This window comes from Thamnophis elegans, chromosome 16 (assembly GCF_009769535.1).
Source record: "Thamnophis elegans isolate rThaEle1 chromosome 16, rThaEle1.pri, whole genome shotgun sequence".
Taxonomy (NCBI): Eukaryota; Metazoa; Chordata; class Lepidosauria; order Squamata; family Colubridae; genus Thamnophis; species Thamnophis elegans.
The window spans coordinates 18,456,550-18,484,354 of NC_045556.1; the positions used below are offsets into that span (position 1 = coordinate 18,456,550).

Genomic DNA, 27,805 nt, shown 5'->3' on the forward strand with positions numbered 1-27,805 from the left:
CTAAAGGTTCCTTAAGATAACAGTTGATAAACTCAAGACAGATTTTATGTGCTATGTATACCTGAGTTAGATCAACATATGGAGTTCTCTGGACTTAAGAAGAACAGGTTTCTTTGTCTTAGTTTCTTCTTGTGTCGCAGAAGTGACTGCAGAGTGTGGCACACTAGCTTCTCTACTGTGAAATAGTATACCATGCCAAGAGCCTAGAATTTAGGAATGTCTAATTTTGACTTGTTAACAAATACAGATAAGTTGCAGATGGGAAGGAGCTTGTACACATCTTCTTTTTCCAACTTTTGCACAAACAAAATCGAGAATGCAGAAACATAAGTAATATATGATCTGTAATGCAGTCGTACTTGTAATTTCAGTCCCATATTTCTGATGGGAAGCAGTAATCATATATATAATCACTACTAAATTGAAATTTATAGTTAAACAGTTAAACTCCTGGCCAAAGCAAGTAGATTGATGGTGGCTGTCCTCCCTTAGCTGACTCTTAAAACAGGGCAAAATAAGAACGTGATTCATCACTTCCTGCTTAGTTTGTTCAATCCCTCACCTTCCCATGACACTTGGCTTAATAAGTCTTTTGTGTTAGAGCAACACATGGCTAATGTTCTGGAAACGCAACAGTGCCGCTTGTGGAACGAGTTAACAAAAATATACGTGCAGCACATTAAAGCTGGCTTCCATGTTAGCACCAAGTGATTTAATCTCTGCATTAGACATCTGGCAATAAGTCCTTTGAAATCGCCAGTAGCAATTAAATGGGGTCTTAAGTCTTTTGGTTTCTTTTTATTAGAATAACATAGTTGGGGACGTAATGAGCTACTTGGAAGGTGTACCTTTCAGAGTGACCATAAGCTTTGTGGACGATCCTGTGGGAGACACCAACTTTGCCGGCCAGATGGAAATTGAACTGCCCGAGTCTGCAGAGATCTTAACGTGCACAATGGTAAATGGATGAATTGCTGTAATACCTTTTAATTACTACATGGATGGGCCACCTATAAGCTCAAAGAAGGAACCTTTACCCTCATCCTACACCCGAGCTGCAAATATTCACCATTTTTACAAACAAATTTTTTTTGCTGTACTAGCTAAAAGTGGTCATCTCAGTGAGTGTCTGGATTCTCTCTGTAATTTGCAAAACAAGCTTGAATCATAGTTTGTGGGTTTGAAAAAGCTAGTTGGTATTGGCTTGCCTTAAAATCAAGAAAAGAGAACTGAATTGCCAGAGGGGAATTGGATACAAATCTCTGCAAACCAAGTGTTATTCACAGCAGAAATATTGTATTTCAGCTAATCCTAAAAATGCAATTGCTAGATCATTATCAATGCAGTACGTTTTTCTTGGTTTTTCTCTATTACACATGCAAATCCATCTGCAAATAATTAACTGTCTCCTGATAATTTTGAAGTATATTTCTATAACAATCCCTATAGCAGTTTCAAAATAAAATGCTTATTTGTCTGTCCGTCCATCCACCCATCCTAGCCTACAATTATTCTCAAAAGATTTCTGACACAGTACAGGTAAACCTTGACTTATGACCATAACTGAGTCCAAAATACCTGTTGCTAAGAAGACAGTTGTTAAGTGACAGTTGTTTGCCTCATTTTCTGACATTTCTTGCCGTAGTTGTTAAGTGAATAACAGCAGTTGTTAGCATAATAACATGGTTGCGAAATGAAGCTGGCTTCCTCCATTGACTTTGCTTGTCAGAAGATTGCAAAAGAGGATCACCTGACCCCAGGACAGACACTATCATAAATATGAGCCAGTTGCCAAGCAACCAAATTTTGATCACAATACCATGGATTGTAAATGTGAAAGTAGTCATAAGTCACTTTTTTCAGTCCAGTTCTAAGTTTGAACAGTCACTAAATTGTTGTAAGTTGAGGGCTACCTTTAGCAATAGCACTTAGCACATAGATTTACATACCACTTCCTAGTGCAGTGTTTCTCAACCTTGACAACTTGAAGTCCATAGGACTTCAAGTTGTCAAGGTTGAGAAACACTGCACTAGTGCTTTACAGCCCTCTCTAAGTAGTTTACAGAGTCAGCATCTTGCCCCCAAGAATCTGGGTCCTCATTTTACTGACCTTGGAAGGATGGGTCAACCTTGAGCCGATCAGAATCAAACTGCTGGCAGTTGGCAGAGTTAGCCTGCAATATTGCATCCTAACCACTGCCACCCCAAGGCTCCTATATAGAGACAATCTTCAGTAACTTAGAACTTTGGGCTTGGACATTTCAATATTTTTCTTTTTCTTATTGTGTTGGGTATTCGGAGCATTCCCACCAGCAGGGAGCATCATTGCATTTTTGGAATAAGAACTTCTTCAGAAATCATCTAAACATCCTTTTTTGCTATTATACAGCAGCGTAAATTTTCAGAACTTCTTATGCCACTTGGTGTATGCATCTGCTTAGATTTCTGAGGCTTCCTATTTAAAACACTCAAATCTGTACATGCACAAAATAGGGAAAGAACTGGCATTTTGGGTAATTTGACTAAACAGTTCAAAGAAGAAAACAATGTGGTTAAAATTCAGTGATAACAGCTGGAACACTTATTAATCTAATTTACTATACAAAGCTTTCCTGAAGAAAAAGTCACATTTTTTGAAAGAAGGTTAAGTAAAGTTGGAAGGGGAAAAATGATATAGCTGCATTAATATTCAAATTCTGGGAGCTTTACAATGATGGGGAAAGCTGATTCAGATTTCTAAATGAATCAGATTTACTTATTATCATAAAAATGAAGTGTCAGTATTATCCTGTGTTAGTGTTTTGGTTTTTCATATCTACAGTATTGACTTTCCGCTAGCAGAATTTAATTTAGTCCACTTTAAATTTGGTTATGATCTGTTTACAATCATTGGCTTAAGTTTGTTTTAGATGGAATCCAGTGGTGGGTTTCAAAAATTTTTGGAACCTACTCTGGGTTTGGCCTCCTTTGTGGGAGTGGCTTGCCGGCCATGTGACCTGGTGGGAGTGGCTTGCTGGCCATGTTTTTTCTCTCTCTCTCTTTTTCCTTTCTTTCGTCTCTCTGTCCCTTTTTTCTTTTTTTATTTCATCTCTCCCACTCTTTTTCTTTCTTTTTTCTTTCTTTCTTCCTTCCTTCCTTTCTTTCTCATTCTCTCTCTCTCTCTCTGTGTGTATGTGTGTGTCTGTGTGTGTGTGTCAATGGTGGGTTTCAAAAAATTTTGGAACCTCTTCTGTAGGTGTGGCCTCCTTTCCGGGTCCACTAGTGGAACTTCTTCTAACCGGTTCGGTAGATTTGACGAACCGGTTCTACCGAATAGGTGCGAACTGGTAGGAACCTACCTCTGATGGAATCATACCTGCAGTTCAACATTCATTATTTCCTCGGATCCCTGCCTACTCAAGAAATATGCATACAGATAGAATAATTTTCAGATTGATTTTGGATATCTCTACATTGAAGTGATGGATTTTTAATTTTTGTTTGGTGCACTATTTACTAGTTACATTGTTTTACTGTTGTTTTTGTTAATTTTAACCCTGTTTCCCGGAAAATAAGATCTGGGATAATAAGCTCAATCATGCTTTTGAGCACATGTGCTAAAATAAGCCCTCCCCCGAACATATTGCAGCACAGCAGCAGCCATGAGGTGACCACGCTCGCTGCCTCCTGTACCTCAAAAATAATAAGACCTTCCCGAAAATAAGGCCAAGCACTTATTTTGGTGGCCAAAAGATAATAAGACCCTGTCTTATTTTTGGGAAAACACAGTAATATTTTTAGAAAGTTTTAATATTTTTGGCAACATTCTAATCTGCCAAGAGAATTTAAGATATTGGATGAATTAAAACCAACCCCATCTAAAGATATTGCTCAACTAAAGGTAAATGAACAGCACTTCATTGCACTGACCATTCAGATTTACAATAGTGTGTAAGTTAGGACCGGTTTTCACATGTACGATCCTTGTAGGATCCCTAGGGTCACATGATCAAACTTCAGGTGCTTGGCAACTGAGTCTGATATTTATGACAGCTGCAGTATCCCAGGATCATGTGATCCCTTTTTGTAACCTTCTGGCAAGCAAAGTCAGCGGGGAAGCCTGATTCACTTAACAACCGTGTTACTAACTTATCAACTGCAGTGATTCACTTAACAACTGTGGCAAGAAAGATCATAAATTGGGGGCAAAAGTCACTTAACAAACGTCTCACTAAGCGATGGAAATTTTGGGCTCACTTGTGGTCGTATGTGGAGGACTCCCTGTACTTGTAAGCATCCCAAGACAATTACTATTGATAGTAGAATTTAAGGTACAATTTGGTCTTAACCATTTGGTTAAAATGGTTCCTTTAAGGTTGAGGGTTTTGTTTTGGTTTTGTTTATATCAAAATCATATTTTCAAGATGAAACCAAGGGGTTTGATGGGCAAAGATAGTTTGGGATCTGGCTCAAGGAAAGAGAAGCTCCAGATGTTGTAACATTGGATATTGGAATGACATCACATATTCTGTCTCATCTTCTCTACGTGTTTAGCTTGGCTGGGAAGATGCTAATGTTTCATCATCTTGCCTTTCAACAGCCTGATTTTTCACTAGAGAAAAAGGTCCTTTACTGGATCGACTCGGCCTCAAGGCAAGAGATTCCCTGGTTTAACGGGACCGCTAGTACGTACCCCACAGCCCCTCCTTGTTGGCTTCTGTTGGTCGACTCCAAGGAAAACGTGGCCGATAGCCACAAGGCAACAAGTTGCAAAACCAAAGAAATGTCACGTCTCCAAAGCTGTATGAATCTGGGCACCAGGTCTGAGAGCCTCCGATGCCCTGGCAGTCGAGAGAAGACGACAAGGGAGGACTTAGACCAGTGTCCTGAGGAGCAGGAAGGTTCAGAAGACAAGGAGTCTTCCTCAGCCACCTCTGAAGAACATGACAGTGAAGAGCCTTCAGCGCCAATGCCTGGTGCTCTACCACAGCTTTTCGACCTTCCCCAAAGCAGGCCGAAGACTTCTCCAGGGCATCTAACTGCTGCGTCAGAAAGCAGTTGCCCAAGGTCCCTTTTGGGCAAGCAGAGGCAATCCACGTATTTTTTAAACAATGTGAAGAATGAGTTGCAAGGCGCCAAGAAGAAGCTGTTGGCCATCATGCATCCCTTAAATGGAACCACCACGGACTCCGCCTTGGTTTCTAAGGCTTTCTCCCTCCATCAGCACTCCAGAAGCAACAGGAACTTCAGATTCGGTGTCGGTTCCCCTCCTGGCTTAACACAAACTTTAATCCCCTCTCCACCACCTACTTCCTGTTGTAAGTCAAGTCAGATTCATTCGGCAGAGTTTGTCCGACCCATCCAACACCATAAACCTACAGTGGCAGTAAGTAACAATCTTTTCTTTCTTTCTTTTTTGTTTCTCCTTTTTTTCTGACTCATGGTTATAAAATCACAGGATCTGGAAGCCAAACATCAGAACTCTGGAGGTCTTCTAGTCCAGCCCCCTGTTCAAGCAGGAAATACCATTACCCTATACCAGTGTTTCTCAACCTTGGCAACTTGAAGATGTCTGGACTTCAACTCCCAGAATTCCCCAGCCAGCGAATGCTGGCTGGGGAATTCTGGAAGTTGAAGTCCAGACATCTTCAAGTTGCCAAGGTTGAGAAACACTGCCCTATACCATTTCAGACAAGTGACTGTCCAGTCTCTTTTTAAAAACCTCCTACAATGGAGCACCTACAACTTCTTTTTTGGGGTCAGGTTTTTAATTTTATATTACGTATACATAGCAAGGGATGCGGTGGCTCAGTGGCTAAGACGCTGAGCTTGCTTCTGCCAACCTAGCAGTTCGAAAGCACGTAAAAAATGCAAGTAGAAAAAGAGGGACCACTTTGGTGGGAAGGGAACAGCGTTCCGTGCGCCTACAGTGTTTAGTCATGCCAGCTTCCCTCGCACATCTGGGCTAGTTCTCGACTCTAGGGGGCAGTGCTCATCTCTGTTTCAAAGTCGAAGAACCAGCGCTGTCTGAAGACGTCTCCGTGGTCATGTGGCCGGCATGACTAAACAGCAAAGGCGCATGGAACTCTGTCACCTTCCCACCAAAGGTGGTTCCTATTTTTCTATTCGCATTTTACGTGCTTTCGAACTGCTAGGTTGGCAGAACCTGGGACAAGTAACGGGAGCTTATACGTCACTAGGGATTCCAAACTGCTGATCTTTCTGATCGACAAGCTCAGCATCTTAGCCACTAAGTCGCTTAACAAACACTCAAGGGAGACACCAAAATAACCCATGAACTTGGCAGCACAGGGGGAAGAAACTTAAAAGCTGCAGGATAGACATATGAAAATTCTGCTCTCTTTGCACTGATATGGGCTGTCAGCCCCTGGGTTATGGCTTTGTTCTTCTCTGCGATATAATAATTTTTTTAAAATGATCTATGGACGCTTACTGAAAAGTCTAGCCAAGAGCTGAGTAAGGATTAAGTGTCTGGAGATCTCTAGTTTACTGCCTTAGCCTGATATGGAAACTGAGTATTGTATGAAAAAGGGGTTGAATTGGACTGACTTGGGTGGTAGCGTAAAAGCAGAGAGGGGCAGCCTTTGTGGGCCAGTGGGCAGTTAGAGCATTTCAACCTCACACTGTGTTTGCCTGGTCACAAAATACCCATTTAGCAAAAACGAACCAGTGAAGTTGCTCTCTACCATTTCTTCGAGCTCTTAAAATAGCCCAGGTGTAACACTGCCTTGTTTTTTTTTTGAGCTGATGGCACATTCCTAATAAAGCACCATCTACCATTTTTATGGCATTTGTTTAAAAGGTGTGAGTGGCTGGATAACTTTGCGGTTACATTGTTGCCCTTGGTCTAGGAGATCGGGGTTCAAATCCCAGCGGTTCCTTTTCCCCAGAAGGTGTGGGTGCTCCATCACAGGAGGTTTTTAAGAAGAGACTGGGCAGTCACTTGTCCAGAATGGTATAAGGCCTTCATCGTGAACCTGTGGCATGCGGAGCCATATTTGCTGGCATGGTTACATGACTTACATTCGGATGCTTGGCATCTGACTCACATTTATGACGGCTGCAGTGTTCCCAGGGTCACATGATCCCCTTTTGCGACCTTCCGACAAGCAAAGTCAGTGGGGAAGCCGGATTCACTGAACAACTGTGTGACTAACTTCACAACTGCAGGGATTCAGTTAACAACTGTGGCAGAACATGGGACAAAACTCATTTCACAAATTTCTCACAGCAACATAAATTTTGGGCTCAATGGTGGTCGTAAAGTTACAAATGTTGCTGGAGAGCGGTCTCTTGCCCTCCAGCATTCCAGGTACGTGATTTATTTTATTTTATTTTATTTATTTAAAATAAATGAAAATACATTAAAATCAGATCCCAAGAGAGAACCACAAGTGATTGTGGACACCTGGCTCTAGGGAATCACTTCAATATAAAATTCAGACTGCTCCATTTTGTATGCTTCATCGTCACATATGCATATTGTGGGTTGATTATCACATAATGGGAAAAGTCAAGAATTTGTAATGTATCCTATCTAGTCCCTATTAATATCATTCAAGAAGGATCTTCCCCAGGGGAGGAATATCGTTTCTCCGTCTTTTCCGTCCTGTCTTTTAAGCCATTAATGAGGAGTTGATATCACAGGACAAGCTGCTGATGAGTCATCTTTATCCTTTTAGCCTTCTCGATTTCCAAAACTCCACAAACAAGATCAGTTCCAAAGCTTCAAAGAGGCTTTGCCATTTTGATGACTTTTTCAGCAACAGCTGATTCAGCAACTGCTTCCTTTTCCTTGTTGACTTGTCCTTACCCCCTCGGTTCCTCCAACCCAGATCCAAGGTGTATTCTTAAGTTATGCCTGGAAACAATTCATGCAACATATCAGTGGTAGGATTCAATTTTTTTTTACTACCGGTTCCGTGGGTGTGTCGTGTCTTGATGGGCATGGCTTGGTGGGCATGGCTTGATGGGCTTGGCAGAGCAAGGATACTGCAAAATCCTCATTCTCTCCCCACCCCTCTAACCTACTTTTCAGCTCTGTTCTCCTGTTCAGGGCAACAAAAGAAAACCCAGCCAATCAGCTGGGACTCAGGAGGCAGCAAACAGATGGGGGCGGAGCCAGTCAGAGGCGGTATTTGCCGGTTCTCCGTACCACTCAAAATTTCTGTTACCGGTTCACCAGAACCTGTCAGAACCTGCTGAATACCACCTCTGCATCACATCAAATAGGAATGGTCTTCATAGCCTTAAGATGGTCTTCATTTTAGCTCCATCCACCTTAACATCTGTATAACATTTGAGACTTTCACCCAACTGAAAGCTCTCTGTATATGCTAAACATTATGTTGAAACATAGAATAATATGATTGGAAGAAACTTTGGCAAACTTAACCTATAGCATTCCAGGCAAATGGCTATCCAGTCTCTTCTTGAAAGCCTCCAGTGATAAAGCTCCCACAACTTCCACTGATTAATTGTTCTCACTATCAGGAAATTTCTCCTTAGTTCTAGGTTGGATCTCTCTTCAATGATCTCCCCCCTCCCCCATAATATTACTTCTCCTGCCCTCAGATGCTCTGGAGAATAAGTCAATCCTCCCTCTTCTCTGTGATAGACTCTCAACTATTGGAAACTCACTATGATATCACCTCTCATCCTTCTCTTTGTTGTCAGGGTCCCAAGTAACACCCCCAATGAAAAAAGACTTCGAGGCTTGAGTTTCCTCAAAGTTCCATTTTATGAGAGATGTCATATTGGCACATCTGGGAAAACCCAAATCTGAAAGCTTCCAGGTTTTCCCCACCCAAAAGAAAGTCCAAGTCCCTGCTCAGCACCCGCATGTCCATCACGTGGTCCAATCAGGCACCATCCCAACTGGAGATGCCTCCCAGTCACACCACTCCATGTGCAAGCAAGGTGTCCTTGACTCTCTGAGAAAGGAATGTTTTTATGACTATGCATCTCCCATACTCCATATAATCCCCCCTCCCATTTTCCCACAGTATTAAGTGTGGCAGGCCTGAAGGCCCAATGCAAAAGATGATTGCCAGGCTGACATTTGTTGGACTAGACATAACTAGTTTCCTAAGTTTCTGCTCATATTATTATGACCTTTAATATCCCCAAGGAAAATAGCTTTATTTCTCTGTGGGATAGTTAGAAGGAGGCAAGAGTTAAACTAGGGTTACTTAAGGTAATATAAACATCCCGTGTGTGTGCCCAACTATATGATGAAATTCTTTTGGACTCTTATCAGTTTAGCATGGAGAATGAGCGGAATGGAATGTTTTAATTCTCTGTAAGCCCCATCGTTCAGAAGTTTTTGTTTTGCATTTTGTCGAGGTTTTGTTTCATGTGGTTTTATTTGATGAGTGTTTGGCTGCCTTGCTTGTTGTTACTTTGAATGTGAGGCTGCATAAGATTTACAGAAGAGTCCTGTACACTTTGAGATGCGACCGCTGAAGCCCAGTATAACACAAGCTATAAATAAACATAAACGAATTAATGTTTCAGTCCTATAATGTAAATAATATATATGCAATGAATTTGAGAGAAACAGAGGGAGAGAATTTAAACACTTGTAGAGTGTTTGCATTTTAAGGTTTGATTTGTGCGAAATATCCTTGGCTTGCCTTCCTTTGATGGACACTGTTTTGTAAATGTCACCCTCTGTGAAATCCTTCCACTGTTTTATCCAGTGGTGGTTTGCCAATTTTTTTTACTACCAGTTTGGGTGCGCTTATGCGCATGTTTGGCACTTCTGCGCATGCAGAAGTCTCCCGCCACAGCTACTACCAGATCACCCAATCCAGGCCGAACCGGGAGCAACCCACCTATGGTTTTATCCCTAGTGTGTGTTAGAAATTTGAAATATGTTATCAAGAAAATCCATTTGGCTATGTGTGTCTCTGATCATATAGACAGAAAGGAGGAAAAGCTTGGAAATTTATCTCATGAAATTACTAATAGATGTTGGTTGAATTGCTTATTCCTCTTTCTTGCCCCTTTTCACATCAAAATCAAAGTTATTGTTGTTGTTAGTTGCAAATTCGTGTCCAACCCATTGCAACCCCATGGACAACGTTCCTCCAGGCCTTCCTGTCCTCTACCATCCTCTGGAGTCCTTTTAAGCTCACGCCTGCTGCTTTGGTGACTCCATCCAGCCACCTCAATCTCTGTCGTCCCCTTCTTTTGCCCTCCATCGTTCCCAGCATTAGGCTCTTCTCCAATGAGTTTTTCCTTCTCATTCAGTGGCCAAAGTATTTGAGTTTCCTCTTCAGGATCTGGCCTTCTAAAGAGCAGTCAGGGTTGATGCCCTCTAGGACTGACCGGTTGGATGGCCTTGCAGTCCAAGGGACTTGCAGGAGTCTTCTCCAGCACCAGAGTTCAAAGGCCTCCATTCTTTGGCGCTCAGCCTTCCTTATAGTCCAACTTTCACAACCATCCATTGCAACTAGGAAAACCAAAGTACTCTAACTCAAACGCACATGTCAACATGTTGCAATTCAGGTACATATTTGTCCTTCCGATGTTGCATAATAATTATTTTTGGCTGTCTCCCATGCATAAAAGAGCTACACTTCTCAATGTCTTGATAGATTCCAAATGCTGGGGATACAGACAAGCAAAACATCACCATTCTTTAACCAACCAAGATCGATCTAAATTCGTATTTAGATCGATCCTATGGATCTAAGCTCAAAATGTAACAATAATCAGACAAATTCAGCCATATAAGTTAATGTTCCAATGTCTCAATCACAATTCCAGCAACACCTCTTAAATATTTTTAGAAGTATCCATACAAAATTAGTTTTCTATTACCATATTTTTCGGACTATAAGACGCACCGGACTATAAGAGGCAACAAGATTTTGAAGAGGTAAATTTGCACTCTGCAGTCCTCCCAATCCTTCTGCATGCCTCCTTTTGGGGAAAAACGGGGCATGCAGAGAGTTTGAGAGGCCTACAAAGTGTTCCTGGGAAAGGGGGAGGGGGGCACAAATAAGCAAAAAACACCTTTTGCAAAAAAAATACAGGGCATGCATAGGTTTTGGGAGGCTTGTAAAGTGCTCTTGGGGGTTGGGGGGGCAAATTGGGGGAGGGGGGGACAGCCTGTTTCTGGCCCTCTCCAGCTCCCAGGAGCACTTTGCTGGTCTCCCAAATCCTCTGCATGTCCATTTTTGCAAAAAACAGGATGCGTGGGGGCGGAGTTTTGGGAGGCCCAAAGTGCTATATTCAGTGTATAAGACGCACCCAGATTTTCATCCTCTTTTGGGGGGGGGGAAATGTGCAACTTATACTCCCAAAAATAGAAAATTAGTTTTCTATTACCATATTTTTCGGACTATAAGACGCACCGGACTATAAGAGGCAACAAGATTTTGAAGAGGTAAATTTGCACTCTGCAGTCCTCCCAATCCTTCTGCATGCCTCCTTTTGGGGAAAAACGGGGCATGCAGAGAGTTTGAGAGGCCTACAAAGTGTTCCTGGGAAAGGGGGAGGGGGGCACAAATAAGCAAAAAACACCTTTTGCAAAAAAAATACAGGGCATGCATAGGTTTTGGGAGGCTTGTAAAGTGCTCTTGGGGGTTGGGGGGGCAAATTGGGGGGGGGACAGCCTGTTTCTGGCCCTCTCCAGCTCCCAGGAGCACTTTGCTGGTCTCCCAAATCCTCTGCATGTCCATTTTTGCAAAAAACAGGATGCGTGGGGGCGGAGTTTTGGGAGGCCCAAAGTGCTATATTCAGTGTATAAGACGCACCCAGATTTTCATCCTCTTTTGGGGGGGGGGGAAATGTGCAACTTATACTCCCAAAAATACAGTATATTACCCACATGTTTTATAACCCTTGCCATATGCAATTCGATGGAGACCGAATTTGTTCTTTGGGCTCAGGCCAAGTCAGTTTGGTGGGGTTTAGGAGAATGTGAGAAGGGTTCCTAAAAAGAGCTTGGATGAAATTAGATTAATGGGTGGAATCAATTAAGCAATAATTAGTGGGTGGGAGCTTTTTAAAGAGGGACCCAACCTAGAAGCAGTGGTGGGATTCAAATAATTTAACAACTGGTTCTCGGCCCTAATGGCCAGCTGGGTAGGCATGGCTGGGTGGTCACGTGACTGGGTGGGCGTGGCCAAGTCGACATCACTCACGTTGAGGTGCACTTCTCCTCGCCTGGCCTCTCGTGACCGTGGGGCCGTAAGTGTGAAAAACAGTCATAAGTCAGTTTGTTCAGTGCCATTGTAACTTTGAATGGTCACTGTGAACTGTTGTAAGTCAAGGAGTACCTGTACAAAAATACAAAAAGCTTCTTTGCTTGCAAAAAGCTGCCCTAAACACCAATCATTAGATTAGAAAGACCTACAACCCAGAGTTACAAATCAGGCAGGGGACCAGAGCACCTCAAGGAATTAAAATAGTTAAAATGCAATGATTTCCTCCCAACAATAGGTGCGAACTGAATAGGTGCGAACTGGCTGAATCCCACCACTGCATTAAAGTAAGGAGAGATTTTCTGACAATGAGAACAGCTGTTCTGTTAACAGCTTGCCTCCAGAAGTACATATATTGTTAAGTAAGCTCCCCGTTGGGAGAGCGAGTGCATTCAGAGGAGCGTTGTGAGAGTTGTGTTGGAGAACACACAAACCAGCATACAGAGACAGTGCAGTTTAAATAGGCTTTTACTTTCGTGGAAATAGAAGTATCAGAGTCCATCAAGCAGTCCAAGTCATACACGGATAAGACAGTCAGTCATCAATGTATTTCAGTTAAGGGATAATCTAAATAACATAGTCCATAATCATACAAACAGTCTGGTACTCAAAGTTTGCTAGCAGTTGCAAAACTTTCACGGCACTTTCTAACAGCCAGCTTCCAAAACACTCACAGCACTTTCTAACAGCCAGCTTCCAAAACACTCAGGTCAGACCAACCCAGCATTTAACAAACAGAGAGCTAAAGTCGTTCTGGCTCCCTCTTATGGCCGATTGAGGAAAACAGCAACCAATCACATTTTACAGTATGATTTAAAGCAGGGGTAGTCAACCTTTTTATACCTACCACCCACTTTTGTATCTCTGTTAGTAGTAAAATTTTCTAACCTCCCACCGGTTCCACAGTAATAGTGATTTTATGAAAACCTAATGAAAATGTTTTTAAATAATGCTATGAAATTTTTTAAAAAGTCATTTAATTTAAAAAAAGGAAAGTGCTTCAGTATCGGACAAAACCCCTACTGCCCACCATGAAAGCTGGAAAGCCCACTGGTGAGCGGTAGGGACCAGGTTGACTACCACTGATTTAAAGAAACAGGTACAGCATTGCTATATGATTTATATATTGCCAACCCAACCGTTAGATTATATTCCTGACATATATGATAGTCAGGGTATATTATTCCCAGCAGTTCCCAGCAATAGTAATTCTGATATATATAAATATAGATATTGCTGGGAACTGCTGGAAATAATATACCCTGACTGTCATAGCCAGAGACAGCCAAAGAGAAAGTTTGAATGATGACTAGAAAAAACAGTCAAGGAAGGACTTCACCACCGTGTGAAAACTGCACCAAGGGAAAAGTTTCCCAAAACTACATCAACCATGTCTCTGAATGATATGAAGATATCGTTTTTAAGTTTAAAAAGTGTCCATGTTTTATTTCTCAAGACCCAGCAGCTTCCCTGTCTTCATTATTGTTTTACCAGCCTTTGTCATCTCCGTGGAAACATAATAATCTTTAGTCCAAATCAGGATGGTTCTGAATCAGCTTCAGAAAAACAGAAATGAAAACAGGATGTTAATAGCTGTGGGGGCGGGGGGGGGGAGAGAGATCGTTCCTAACTGTGGGAATTTTCCTGGCTCGCTTTATGGCTGGGCTAAATTAATTTTAACATGACAAGAAGAGGCTTGAAAGCGCTTTCTTGGCTTACCCACAATGGCTGCACATGTTCCAGAGGAAGGGTCCTCATATTCCAAATCTCAGGAAAGAGCAGATGGCTAATAACAATTTCTCCAAGTTCACTGACGTTAAACACTCTGTTTTTATTTTATTTTCCAGTCTCTTAGCCCGTACGCCTGCCTTCCACCCCCACCAGGGACCCAGCAACCCCTAAGTCCCCACAGAGCTCCATTGCTGGACTCCACCTCCGATCTTCTCTCGGTGCTGAGCCAAGAGGAACGCGAACTGATTGAGCCAATGGTCGCCTTGGGTTATCCGATCCGCCGAGCGATCCTTGCCCTGCAGAAGACTGGGAGACAAAGCTTGGGACAGGTCAGACAGAGCTAGGACCGGGGTGAAATCCAGCAGGTTCTGAACGGTTCTGGAGAACCGGTAGCAGAAATTTTGAGTCGTTTGGAGAACCAGCAAATATCACCTTTGGCTGGCCCCAGAGTGGGAAGGGAAGGGGGATTTTACAGTATCCTTCCCCTGCCATGCCCACCAAGCCACGCCCACAGAACCGATAGTAAAAAACCTTGAATTTCACCACTGGCTAGGACTGGTTCTCTTACCAAACAGGAGGCCTCTTTCTTGGTGCCAGGCAAGGTACATCCTCTCCAAGGTGATACTACATTTCCAGTACTCTGTCAAAAGTAGAAAGAACGATGAAGTTCTGCAGAGGATTTGGGGTTTTGAGGATTTCCCCTCTCCAAATAAGACGGGGCCAAATCCCCCCCCCCTCGCTTCAAAGCTGGGGAAGATGCTTCCAACAAGTTCTAGAAAATTGGGCTAGCTCTTCTCCTTAGTGAAGACTGTCAATGATCTTTCATTCAAGGGAGCAGCTTTTATTTGCAAATAAATACTTCAGTAAGGTAAAAGTAAAGGTTTCTCTTGCACATATGTGCTAGTCGTTCCTGACTGTAGGGAGCAGTGCTCATCTCCGTTTCAAAGCCAAAGAGCCAGCGCTGTCCTCAGATGTCTCCATGGTCATGTGGCCAGCATGACTAAATGCCGAAAACGCATGGAACGCTGTTCCCTTTCCACCTAAGGTGGTTTCTATTTTTCTACTTGCATTTTTTACCTGCTTTTAAGCTGCTAGTTTGACCAAAGCTGGGACAAGTAACGGGAGCTCACTTTGTTATGTGGCGCTAGGGATTCGAACCACTGAACTGCCAACCTTTCTGATTGACAAGCTCAACATCTTATCCACAGAGCCACCTTACAAATAAATGCTTACTTACAAACAAATACTAACTTACAAATAAGCCTGCATCCAAAAGTCGGCTTCCCCAAATATTGCTTTCACCAGGTCATTGTTTTGATTACGTGATTTACATTTATGCTTATTATTTGTATTAGCAACTTCCAGAAATTTCACCCAGTGTAAAATTTCTGGAAGTTTCATGCTTCCAGAACTGGAAGCCTGTAGAACTGACTGTTTCATTTTTCCTTCTGCTGCCATGCAACAAAATGAAAATGGTTCAATGTCAAATCATTTTGACCCTTATCACCCTTTGCATGCCCCTCAAAAGGATACCCATCCCTCTTAATGAAAAACAAATATGAAAGCAAAATTGCAATTAGGTGGAGAAAAGCCAAGCTCACTGAACAGTTGTACGCTTTGGCTGTATTAAAATTTCTCCTCAGCCTTCAAATAATTATTCCTCTCCAATATCAACATCACTTATTTTCCATGGTCCATAACTGGAAACTCTTTATTTGTGTTAGCTTCCATTTGAACTCCAGGTTTGTCCCCCTCTAGAGTCATTCGAGTTTAAGGCCCATTTTTAATCCCCAATTCCCAAAATGAGACACTTGTGCGTTTCCTCCTTGCAGACTTATCCACCAATTTTGGGACTGAGGGTGGAGTTGAGTCTCGGGGCCTAATGCTGAGTCCCTTCACTAGCTGTACCCATGTCAGACCTGGAAGAACGTACTGTTTCCACGAAAATGGTTTTTTTAAAAATAGGACAGAGGCTTTCGCTGGCCAATCACAGATTCCCAAGGGATGAACGGCTGCTGTGGTATTTCAAATGCTCTGGAGAACTATGCAGTCAGATCTCCAAGAATAAAGTCAAAAATAATTTTAGGCTTTTCCATTACAAGAGTCCGTTTCTCAGGCATATCAGAAGGGGGCTTTGGGGTGGTGAGTTAGGCTGTCTTCGATCCGGAGAGTCATCTAATCAGCCAGGCAGCCTTAGTCCCAGCGGTGCTTTTTGAAGAGGTAACTGGACCTTCTTTCCTTGAAGACGTTTTGCTTCTCATCCAAGAAGCTTCTTCAGCTCTGATTAGATGGTGGGGAATAGCAGGATTTATACTCCTTGCAGACAGCTGGTAGTTCAAATTGTTTCAGAGAGTCGTTAAGGTCACCTGGAGATTTGACCAGCTGTCTGCAAGGAGTATAAATCTTTCCATTCCCCATCATTCAGTCAGAGCTGAAGAAGCTGAGAAGCGAAACATCTTCAAGGAAATAGCAATAGCAATAGCAGTTAGACTTATATACCGCTTCATAGAGCTTTCAGCCCTCTCTAAGCGGTTTACAGAGTCAGCATATCGCCCCCACAGTCTGGGTCCTCATTTTACCCCCCTCGGAAGGATGGAAGGCTGAGTCAATCCTGAGCCGGTGAGATTTGAACAGCCGAACTGCAGAACTGCGGTCAGCTGAAGTAGCCTGCAGTGCTGCATTTAACCACTGCGCCACCTCGGAAAAACCAGAAGGTCCAGTTGCCTCTTGAAGAAAGCACCTTTGGGACAACCAGGACCTGAAGGACTGAGACTCTCCATAGACAAGCAGCCTTAGCTTTGTCCAAGATCTTTACACTGAAAAACTGAACAAAATCTGTAAAGAGTTTGCATGTGCATTACAGGAAGCAGTGATTAGATTTATATCAGCAAATGTTCCGGTCTTGAAATGCCTCACACTTCAGTAGACATATTTTAGACCTTAGTCCATGTGGGCAAACCTTGCCAAACATGGCTTATTCAACAACTGAAGATTAATTTGACGGATGAGCACAGCCTGTGATGTATGAAAAGCTTGCAGCTTTTGTGATACCACTGCACCACTTTAAAAGCTTCTGCAAGCTGCTTCCTATGGTTGCTTTAGCCTTTCCCCCCACCGGTTAAAATTTTACACAAAGGACAAACGTTTACTTTACACGACCCCGATGGTGAAATCCTGGAGTTTTGGTTCAGAAATTCAAGGCTTACAAATTGTTTCTCCATTGCCAGCCATGAATTGTGTGTATCCTGATTCTGCTGGTTCAGATATCCTGTATTCAAGATATATAATATTTCAAAGATATAATGCACTTCATGGGGTTTTTTACTGCTAAAACAAGACGAAAGAGACTGATAACACCTTGAAGTCTAGAAAGAAATTTATTAGTTGGCAGTTGCAATCGTGTGCATGAAGTCTTGCTCTAAATCTTGTTTTAAATTATTCTCTTAAACCTAGGAAGAAGCCAAGGGCAACTCACCCCCAAAATTATTGCCAACAAAACCATAGCAGCAGTCCACACTGACTTCAAGGCCAAAAAATATGTTTCAGGAAAGAAGTATTTTATATACATTATATACATTCTATATACAATAGAAGAGGATATTAGTAGCATGGGGATGAATTGTAGGGTCTTTGGTGCTATCTGAATATGATTGCTTTTTTTGCAGATGTTTAATTACCAAACTATGTAACATCACTGCTAGAATAGACAGAAAATTTGAATCCCTTCTAGTACTGACAATATTATCTAGTTTGGTAATAAAATATCTGCAAGGGAAGACACCAAGCTTATGGAGCACCAATGATCCCAAAGTACATATAGACTGTTGCATAGGAACTAATCTAAATATATATAAATGGCTGTGTGTATGTATGCTCCAGCATAACTCTGAAATGCCTCAAGCAATTTCAACCGAACTTGGCACACATATTACTTACTCTCTGGAAACAAATACTATGGGGGTAAGACAGCCCTAGCACCCCTCCGGAGGGGGTGTTCTTTTAAGATACAGATTGTTGAGCCTTAAAATGGTTTCTACTGTACTGCCTTAAAATGGCTTCTACTGTATAGCGCTGTGGAGTTGCCATGGTAACAGCTTCATGGTACTCCACAAGGGGGCTCCCTCTGGTAAGGGGGAAAATGCAACATTAGAAATTGCGGTGACATTCATGGAAGGAGGGTTAGGATAAAAAAATCCCCGGGCAGCACCGGGTTATCAGCTAGTCAAAAATATTTTTAAAATGTGAAAGTGATTGTTAGTGACATTAGAAAAGAGTGGTTTAGTGTGACATAGTGTTTCTGCATCTGTGCTCCCCAAATTCTTGATTGCCACATGATGGACTCTTCTTACTCCACAGTGGTGGCTTTGAACGCAGTCTCGCTTTTTTAGAGTTAGTCTAAAAAGACAATTCCCTTTTATTAAAAAAAATCAAAGCCTTCCATGTGCACCAGCAGAAGAGAATTTATTTTGGAGAGAAAGCAGTTATCCCACATTTTCTCAAGACGAGCTCAGCATGGCACATCTAGTTCTCCCTTTTCTCATTTCGTATTCATAAAAAAATATCCCAAGGGAAGTGATGCTGGACATGAGGCAGATTTCTGGGGAAAAAAGAGTTTTTATGAAAATTGTAATTGAAACAAAGGAGGAAAATTCCGCGTATTGGAAGAATCCAAATTCAAATAATCTTAAAAGATATGCCTGCAGAAAAGGAGACCGTATCATTTCTCCAGGTCAATGCTTCAATGCTTCAACTGTTTTTTTACTCAGGAAGTTTGTTCTTCATTCAGCTGGAATCTTCCTTCCTATGACTGCAATCATGGTCACCTTTTACCTTCTTCTCAAGCTTGGTCAACTAGTCAGCTCGGTATTTCTCCAGATATGTTAGACTATGATTATTCTCGTCATGCAACCAATATAATTACTTGGGTTGGGAAGTGTCAATCACAAGGAATCAGGAGCATAGTTAAGTTGCAGTTCAGAAGATAAGGGTCAAGAGAATTCAAGAGGAGTTGGACTTAGATAATTTCTAGGAATGTAAGGACTCTATATGTAAGTGGCTGTGGTGGCTCAGTGGCTAAGATGCTGAAAAGGTTGGCAGTTTGGCAGTTCCAGTACCTAGCGGCGTGTAATGGAGTGAGCTCCCGTTACTTGTCCCAGCTTCTGCCAACGTAGCAGTTCAAAATCACGTAAAAATGCAAGTAGAAAAAATAAGAACTACCTTTGGTGGGAAGGTAACAGCGTTACGTGTGCCTTCGCCCTTTACTCATGCTGGCCACATGAAAAATGGGGACATCTTGGGAGAACCCTAGCTCTTCAGCTTTGAAATGGAAATGAGCACCGCCCCCTAGAGTCGGGAACAACTAGCACGTATGTGCAAGGGAAACTTTTCTCTTTACCTTTAAGGACTCTAGGCTGATGACTCGTTTAGCTTCATCTCCCCCTCCAGCTCTGTTTGCTATTGTACAGGAAGGCTGCCATTACTAGTTTTGCTTGCATGGATCACTCTGCCCTTTTCAAGTGATGACCCCCGGCAGAGGTGGGTTCCTACCAGTTCGCACCAGTTCGGTAGAACCGGTTCGTCAGATCTACCGAACCGGTTAGAAGAGGTTCCACCAGTGGACCCGGAAAGCAGGCCACACCTACAGAAGAGGTTCCAAAAAATTTTGAAACCCACCACTCACATACACACACACACACACACACACACACACACACACACACACAGAAAGAGAAAGAGAAAGGAAGGAAGGAAGAAATAAAGAAAAAAAGAAAGAAAAAGTGAGAGAGATGAAAGAAAAAAAGGAAAAAGGGACAGAGAGACAAAAGGAAGGAGAGAGAGAGAGAGAAAACACATGGCTGGCAAGCCACTCCCACCAGGTCACATGACCAGCAAGCCACTCCCACAAAGGAGGCCATACCCACAGAGTAGGTTCGAAAAATTTTTGAAACCCACCACTGATCCCCAGGTTCCAGATCATATTATTGGTTCTACAAAGTTAAGGGAGGGGATGTATTGGTTGGGTTCTAAACTATGGTTTAGGAAGTGGATCGATGCCTTTTTGCTAAAATCGTTCTGGGTGAATTAACAGCACTTTAATTTCTTCTGCTTTCCCCGTACAGTTTCTCAGTTATCTCAGTGCCTGCGACAGACTTCTGAAACAGGGTTACGATGAGGCCCAGGTTATAGAAGCCATGGAAATGTTCCAGAACTCGGAGAAAAAGGTGAGAGGCCAACTTCGGTTGAAAAGTTGACCAAATTCCTTTGTTTACAATGTGCTATCAGTCAAATGAATGAAAAAATAATATGGCTGTCTCCACCTGCGTGGTTTTTTTTTTTAATGTGTGCGAATGGTATTAGCAGTTGATAGAGAGCATAAAAACTAACACAAACTAATATGGAGAGCAAGAAAAGAAAAACAAAACACAATCAACTTAGAACATACAAGAAAATCAGCCTGACTACATTTGGGAAGAATTTCAACATCAATTTTTTTTTAGAAGAAATGGCCTTTTGCCACAACGTTGGAAGGCAAAAGAGCAGTTTTTCTAGCTAGTTTTCAAAAAGCTTGAGAGTTGCTTTCAATGTCAGACTCTATGAAGACCTAAAGTTAAGTCCCAAAGACGACTGGATTTTCTTGTCTTTTTTTTTTAACTTTGAAAATGTTTTGCTTCTCATCCAAGAAGCTTCTTCAGCTTAGAAGAACCAAAGAAGCTTTTATTTAACAGAAACACCCACAAAAAAGTCAACTTGGCTTTTGGCTCTTCTGATCTAAAGAAGCTTCTTTGAGACAATCCTGACCTGGATGATTGAGTATCTCCATAGGCATCTAAAGGTAGTATTTTAGGAAGTCTCGGAGAGGAGATCTACTGGTAGGGCCGTTTTTGTTATCTTTCTTCTTTTCATCATTCTGCAGACTCCCGGGTTGCCCACTCTTGTACCACAGGGCAACTACCAAAAAGCTCCTTATTATTGAACCATTGACTCATTGGCTAAGGCGTTGAGCTTGTCAATCAGAAAAGTCAGCAGTTCGAATCCCTAGCGCCCTGTAACGGAGTGAGCTCCCGTTACTTGTCCCAGCTTGTTTTTTCCCTAATGTGGAGATGAGTCAGTCTATAAGTGATAGCCATGCTTGGAATACTGTGTCCAGTGCTGGTCACCATGATACAAAAAGGATGTTGAGACCTTAGGAAAAGTGCAGAGAAGAGCAACAAAGATGATCAGGAGTCTGGAGGCTAAACCATAAGATGGATGGATAAGGGGACTAGGTATATTTAGCTTATTGAAGAGAAGGCTCAGGGGTGACATGAAAGCCATCTTCCAATAAATAAAGGGCTATTATAGGGAACGTAGGGTTGATGCATTCTCCAAAGCACCTGAAGGCAGGACAAGAAGCAATGGGTTGAAGATTCAACTGGTAATTAGGAGAAATTCCCTGATAGTTAGAACAATTAAGGGACGTGCTGGCTCAGTGGCTAAGATGCTGAGCTTGTCGATCAGAAAAGTTGCCAGTTTGGTGGTTTGAATCCCTAGTGCCACGTAACAGAGTGAGCTCCCATTACTTGTCCCAGCTTCTGCCAACCTAGCAGTTCGAAAGCATGTAAAAAATGCAAGTAGAAAAATAGGAACCACCTTTGGTGGGAAGGTAACAGCGTTCCATGCTCTTTTGGCATTTAGTCATGCTGGGCAAATGACCACGGAGACGTCTTCGGACAGGGCTGGCTCTTCGGCTTTGAAACGGAGATGAGCACCACCCCCTAGAGTTGGGAACGACTAGCACACACCTTTACCTTTACAAGCTAGCATGAATGACTTGTTGAGAATCCTGAAGGCTCTAGTCCTCATGATTTTATAAAACCGAGTTTTTTACTTATGGGGGTTTCAGAGTACTCGTGGAAAGGCACTCTGCGTGCCCACAATAGTCTCATGGTTCCTGTGCTTCCTTCCCACTGCAGGCCTCAGAATTCCTCTGCCTCTTAGCCCAATTCAACGACATGGGCTTCCAACAAGCTGACATCAAAGAAGTCCTCCTTCTGTGTGAAAACCACCGAGACAGGGCCCTGGAGGAGCTCATGGCCCAAAGCCAATGACAGCGGCCCAACATCCTCCCCTCCCCTCCCTTCCCCAAATGAGTCTGTAAATATTGTACTCTCTCAAACCTTTATCTTATGAATCTCTTTAATCAGCCTTCGGAAAGCTCACCTTTGTGATTTGTTCTCATCTTTTCTTTTTAAAGCTCCTTGTTATTCAACCACTCCTGGATAAACATGGTGATGTACAAGCCAGCACACATGACTTGATTCGAGTTGGTTCCTATGGTGCCTGAAGGCTTTGTTTATTGTTATTATTATCAAGCATTTTAATAACATTTTAAAACGAGAACAACAAAAAAAGTAAGGAATAAATTCAGATAAGTGCAGTAGTAATCTTTCCTGGAAGGAACAATTAGAATAGAGCCGGAAGGGACCTTGGAGGTCTTCTAGACCAGTGTTTCTCAACCTTGGCAACTTGAAGCGAATGCTGGCTGGGGAATTCTGGGAGTTGAAGTCCAGACATCTTCAAGTTGCCAAGGTTGAGAAACACTGTTCTAGACCAACCCCCTGCTCCAGCAGAAGATCCTATACAATTTTCAGACAAATCACTATCCAGTGTCCTTAAAATCCTCCAGTGATAAAGCACCAGAGATGATTCGTACAAGTGCAACCATCTTCCTGTGATATTGATTATTCCACCAATATATGTGAAATGGGATGCTTTGATTGATTGTATGTATTCATGAAATTTATATGCCACCTATCGCAACGATAAGGATACTCTGGATCCTGATCATTTAACAACATGGTGATATTTTTCAGTTTCTTGGGCAGCGCTCACACTGGGCACGTAATTTTGGTATTTAGAATCATAGGGGTAGGAAGGGACCTCAGAGGTCTTCTAGTCCAACCCCTTTCTCAAGGCAGGAAACCTTACACCATCCTGGTCAAATGGTTTCCCAGTCTATTCTTGAAAGCTCAGGGAGGCAAGTTATTCTGTTGTGGTCCACCGGCAGCCTGTGGAGCTGGTCGCAGACTCCGACAGTGAGGAGGTTGGGGAGGAACATGAGCCAGTCCTGGAGTCTGGGGAAGGCTCGGACGAGAGCTGTGCGTCAGAGGCAGAGAGGGGTCAACAGCCATTTGGGAGTTATGTGCTGCCTCCGGAGCCTCCAGATTCAGACATCAGCGAGACAGAGGAATAGGGGAGCCTGTTTCCAGTGTGCGCATGGGTAGAGCTACCAGAAGGCAAGAACAGTTAAGACAAAAGGGGTGACTTGGGAGTAAGGCCCCTCCCATAAAACATAAAGGAGAAGCAAAGGCATGTAAGCCTTTGCAGGAAGCAACTTTGTTCGTTCTGGTCAGTTTCAACTCTGAAACTTGGTTTTGACTCTGTGCTCGGTTTCACTTTGCAAAGCTAATTGGCAATTAGGTCTTTGGCAGCCTTTCAAGGGAGATAAAGGTGGGTGCTTATCAGCCTTATCCCGAAAGACTGTGGCAGACCTCTGTCAGACTCTTTACAAACTATTTGTGACTCATTAAGGGCTGTGAATGAACATAATTCACAGCCATTGAAATAAAAAGAGGGTTTTGGGGGACTAAGTGTGTGATTTTTAGTGTCTCAGGAAGCCTAGGTTGGAACATACTCCATTGTTCTCACTGCCAAGAAAATTTCTCCTTACTTCTAGGCTGGACCTCTCTTTAGCAAGTTTCCACCCATAACTTCTTGTCCTGCCTTCTGGTGTTTTGGAGAATAAGTCCATCCTCTCTTCTTGGCGACAGCTGCTCAAGTACTGGAAGGCAGCTATCGTGTCTCCCCTAATCCTTCTCTTTGATATGCTAGACACCCATTTCTATTGCAAAGTCTGGCTTAAAGGATCCCCATGGAAGCATTTCGTCCCATGATTTAGATCCCTCTTATCTCCGATTAGCCTACGATTCCAGTTTTGCCTTTGCATTAGAAGCTGATTAGAATTAAGAGCTGTGTTCTTTTAAACAAGGCCATCTGGATTGAACAAAACCGTTTAGTGCAAAAAAATAAACCCTGTTAAAAAAAAATCATCTCCAAATTGGCTCAATCCGCCCTTATTTTGAAGCCATTAGTCCTCTACCAAGGGTCTATTTATAGCCTGCCTCAGCTTTAATTGCTGAGAATATAAATTCTATAAACACATACACAGGACTTGTTTATATCACCACAGGAAACAGAGGTTGCTAGCCGAAGGAACAAACTTGGCAAGGGATCCTCAGTACCATGGAAGGGCAAGTGTTTTCCACTGAAGCCATGAGGCTTAAATACTTCGCATTGGACTGAAGTCCAACTCTGCATTCAAATGGAATAAAACCAGCTTAGCTTTCCTTAAAAGTTTAGCCGGTTTCTTCCTGGTACACTTAATTTTTTTTCTAACAAAAAAATTAAACCTTTTGCATTTCCTGTGCTTCGGTTGAAATGTCTGAGCTCTAACAGCAAGATATGTTAATATTGGTGCGATTCAGTGGGGAGAACCTGGGGCAGCTAATCCATCTCGCTTCTCAGCAGATGCTGAAGGTCACAGTTTCAATCCCACAGGTAGTCGGGAAAGTTTTCTGCCCAGGACTGAAAAAAACAACTGTTTCCTCTACTGAGACAGATAGATGTGTGGGAGAGGTAGGATTCAGCCGGTTCTCTCCGGTTCAGGCGAACTGGGGTGGTGGCTGTGGGAGGCTCCACCCACCCGCCCCAATATAATGCGCAAGCATTGTGCATGCGCAGAAGGAGGTGCGCATATGCAGATGTGGTGCATGTGCTCACATTTGCGAACCGGTAGGGAAGGTAAGTGAATCCCACCACTGATTTGTGGTCTGCAGAAAGCACTTTCTCCCCTACTTAAGGACTGTCATCCAGAGGTGAGCTGCTACCGGTTCGGATCGGTTCGGACAAACCAGTAGTTCCGAACAATGGTTGGGCCTGCCCACCCGCCCTGGTTGTTACAGTATGTGACACCCACCTCTGCTGTCATCCTTCCATTTGGAGAACAAGAAGCTCTCTTACTCTGTCCAGGAGGAAAGGGCTCTTCTCTGTAAAATCTATTTAGCAAGGTGGGGGCCTCACTCTCAGTGTCCTTCAGGGGTAGAATGTATTTTGGGCAGGCAAAAGTCTCAGGACCAGCCCCCTAGCATCATTGGCAGCATCTGGAACGATTCCTTCTTGAAGCCCCAGAAACATTCAGGGAGAGGGAATTGCACCATGAGGCATTTTCCATGCAATATCTCCACTGGGTTTTACACTACGTGTTAAATGCAGACCAGTAATTATCCGTTCAGAGCGTTCTCTGTACCCTGCTGTACTGTAGCAATGAACCTGGCTATTGCCTTAAGCCAGTGATGGCGTACCTTTTTGGCACCGACTGCCGAAAAGGGAGCACGCACATGTGGTACCGAATGCTGAAAAGGGAGTACTTCATGCGTGTGTGTCTGGGCCGTGATCAGGAAAAGGAGCTGCCCAGGGGGGCATGTGTGCGCCAACCAGCAAGTCTTCCAGTTACTGCTGCACATGCGCATGTGCCGATCAGCTGGCCAGCATGCATGCTCACACCAGAAAATGGAAGACCAGCTCTTCTGTTTCTGGCACTGTCAGACACACAAAGGCCAGCTGATCATTGCATGTGCATGCGTGCCAAAAACCCGGAAGAGGAATGGGAAACACTGCACGTGCCAGACAACATGGCTCCCCATGCCACTTCGGGCATGCATGCAATAGGTTCTCCATCATGGCCTTAAGCCCCCCCCCAAAAAAATGCTTACAATTTAGATAGGAGAGACAATCAGGCCAGGAAAAAGGAACTGCACCTCCACACATATTAAATGGTTAATTTTAGCTTCATTTTTTAGGATTTAGGATTTAGAGACAGAAACCAGCCTATTTGTTTAATTTCTGATTCATTATGCATATCTAGAAAATGGATGAATTTAACAAGCAACTTAAATGTGTTGCCTGAACCCGGCTAGTGTTAGCAGCTTCTGTTTATCAAGTGATGGGACTAAACAAACCTGGCCAAAATTTCAGGAGACATTATCCCAAATGTATTTGGTCCCCTCCCTCCCTCCCTCCCCCCCTCTCTCTCCATATTTCTGCTCTGAGCATCCCTCGACTTCTGATGGATTATTGGCCTTTTCTGCTTATAGGCCAGTGCCATCGACTACCTCTACCGAGGCCTGGCCTATCAGAACAATCTTGTTGCCACAAATGGGTACCTTGCTCACCATTCATAAAGCCTCAAAGTCATCTACAGTACCAAGAAGATAAGACTGTGGTTCATGCAATGGTTGAAGGTTGCCCCAAGCACCTTCTTGAGACTTTCTTCACTTTGAACGAACCATCATGATCTTATAACGCTGAGATCACAGGAAGTCTGGAAAAGCGGACTCTGCAGGAAAGCTCAGATGTGAGGTCAGATGGCCACCACCCAATAATCCACAGAGTTGCCACGTTTACGTTGCGATACTGTGGTCTGTTCTTGGAAACCTGAGGAGAAAGGTTTGCAGAGATCCACTTCTTGGGAAGCCAGCTTTCTCCTTTTTGAACTTCCATGTGCTGTCCTCTACGGTGTACAGTAAGGTCAACATCTTGTTAACCGTATAAATCGTGTCCCCCTTGACGACGGCGGTGAAGAGTGCTCCTTTGCTGTTCATGTACTGGCCAGGTAAAGAGGTCCATTGCATCGTGGTGAGATTGAAGCGGTCTATCATACATCTCAGGAAGTCGTCAAAAGGTCCGTTGCGCATGATGTAGAGATTGTCCCTGTGAGACACCATACAGTGGCCGTAACTCTGGGGCCGAGTCAGGGTTGAGATGGGAAGCCATTCATCCTTCTGGGGCAGGTACTCGTAGATGATTGTGGTGTCGATAGGCTTCCACAAACAAACAAAAATCCGTCCCATGGCTTGGGCGCAGGGTACAGCCGCGGCTGGCTGAGGCAAATCCGACAGGAAGTCCCACTTGTTGGTGGACAGGTTGAATTTTTCTACTGATTTCAGCGGGATCTTCTCAAACTCACCACCAATAGCGTAAAGAGTATCTTCCAGTGCCGTCAAGGTGATATCATACCGGAGTTGCTGAGGGCTAGAAAATTCACTCCAGACGTTGGTTACTGGATCATAGCAAAAGCTTTGGTCCACAATCTGCTTATTGTACCCGTAGACCCCTCCCACAATGTAAATTTTGTTATCCAGGGTCGTCATGCCAGCTAGAAAAGTACTGGCGGTGAGTGGCAAGTAAGAAAGGGTCCTCCAGGTGTTGGTTTCCTCATCCAGGTAGCAAACGGAGCGCGAGACATCCTCCAGGAACTCAAAGGTGGGGGTGTGAGCTCCCACAGCCACAAAGCGACTCGGGAGAAGAGACTCGACATAATCCAAAAGATCTGGAGAAAGGCAGTCCAGATATTCCTCCAGATCGGAATAACTGTCTCTGATGTAGAGGGCAGCACTGCGGAAAAGATCCAGAAGGCCAAACATCGCCGCAGCTTGGAACAGGATGATACAGTTGTCAGAATTGATGGATGCAATCAGGTACTTGGCCAGGGCCGTCGCCTGCAAGAAGGAGGCGCATTCCACCGCCTTGAGGTTTTCCTCACAGTTCAGCAGAGGATGCTCCCCTTCCAGGACTTTTAACAGGACGCAAAATCCAGCGGCACTCAGATTCCTGATCTGGATCTCCTTTTGAGTGCTCTCCTTCATGCCGGACTGGAAGAGAGCACGGAAATATTCGCTGTGTTCCACCAGAAGGGCCTTCTCCACCGAGAAAAAGGTGTCTTCCACCTGGATCCGGACGCGATCCACCAGCTGTGACTGCAT

At 43.4% G+C, this 27,805-nt stretch overlaps 2 protein-coding genes across 2 annotated transcripts; one reads left to right on the forward strand and one right to left on the reverse strand.

The window, feature by feature from the left end:
• Positions 1–826: 826 nt before the first annotated feature.
• Positions 827–22,422, forward strand: UBAP1L (ubiquitin associated protein 1 like). The gene is made up of 5 exons (XM_032233598.1): positions 827–958; positions 4,580–5,365; positions 14,063–14,275; positions 20,066–20,167; positions 21,899–22,422. The coding sequence occupies exons 1-5, from the start codon at positions 827–829 to the stop codon at positions 22,031–22,033; spliced, it is 1,368 nt and encodes a 455-aa protein (XP_032089489.1). The 3' UTR covers positions 22,034–22,422.
• Positions 22,423–26,443: 4,021 nt separating this feature from the next.
• KBTBD13 (kelch repeat and BTB domain containing 13) lies at positions 26,444–27,805 on the reverse strand. The gene has a single exon (XM_032232561.1). It carries the CDS (start codon positions 27,803–27,805, stop codon positions 26,444–26,446), a length of 1,362 nt encoding a protein of 453 aa, XP_032088452.1.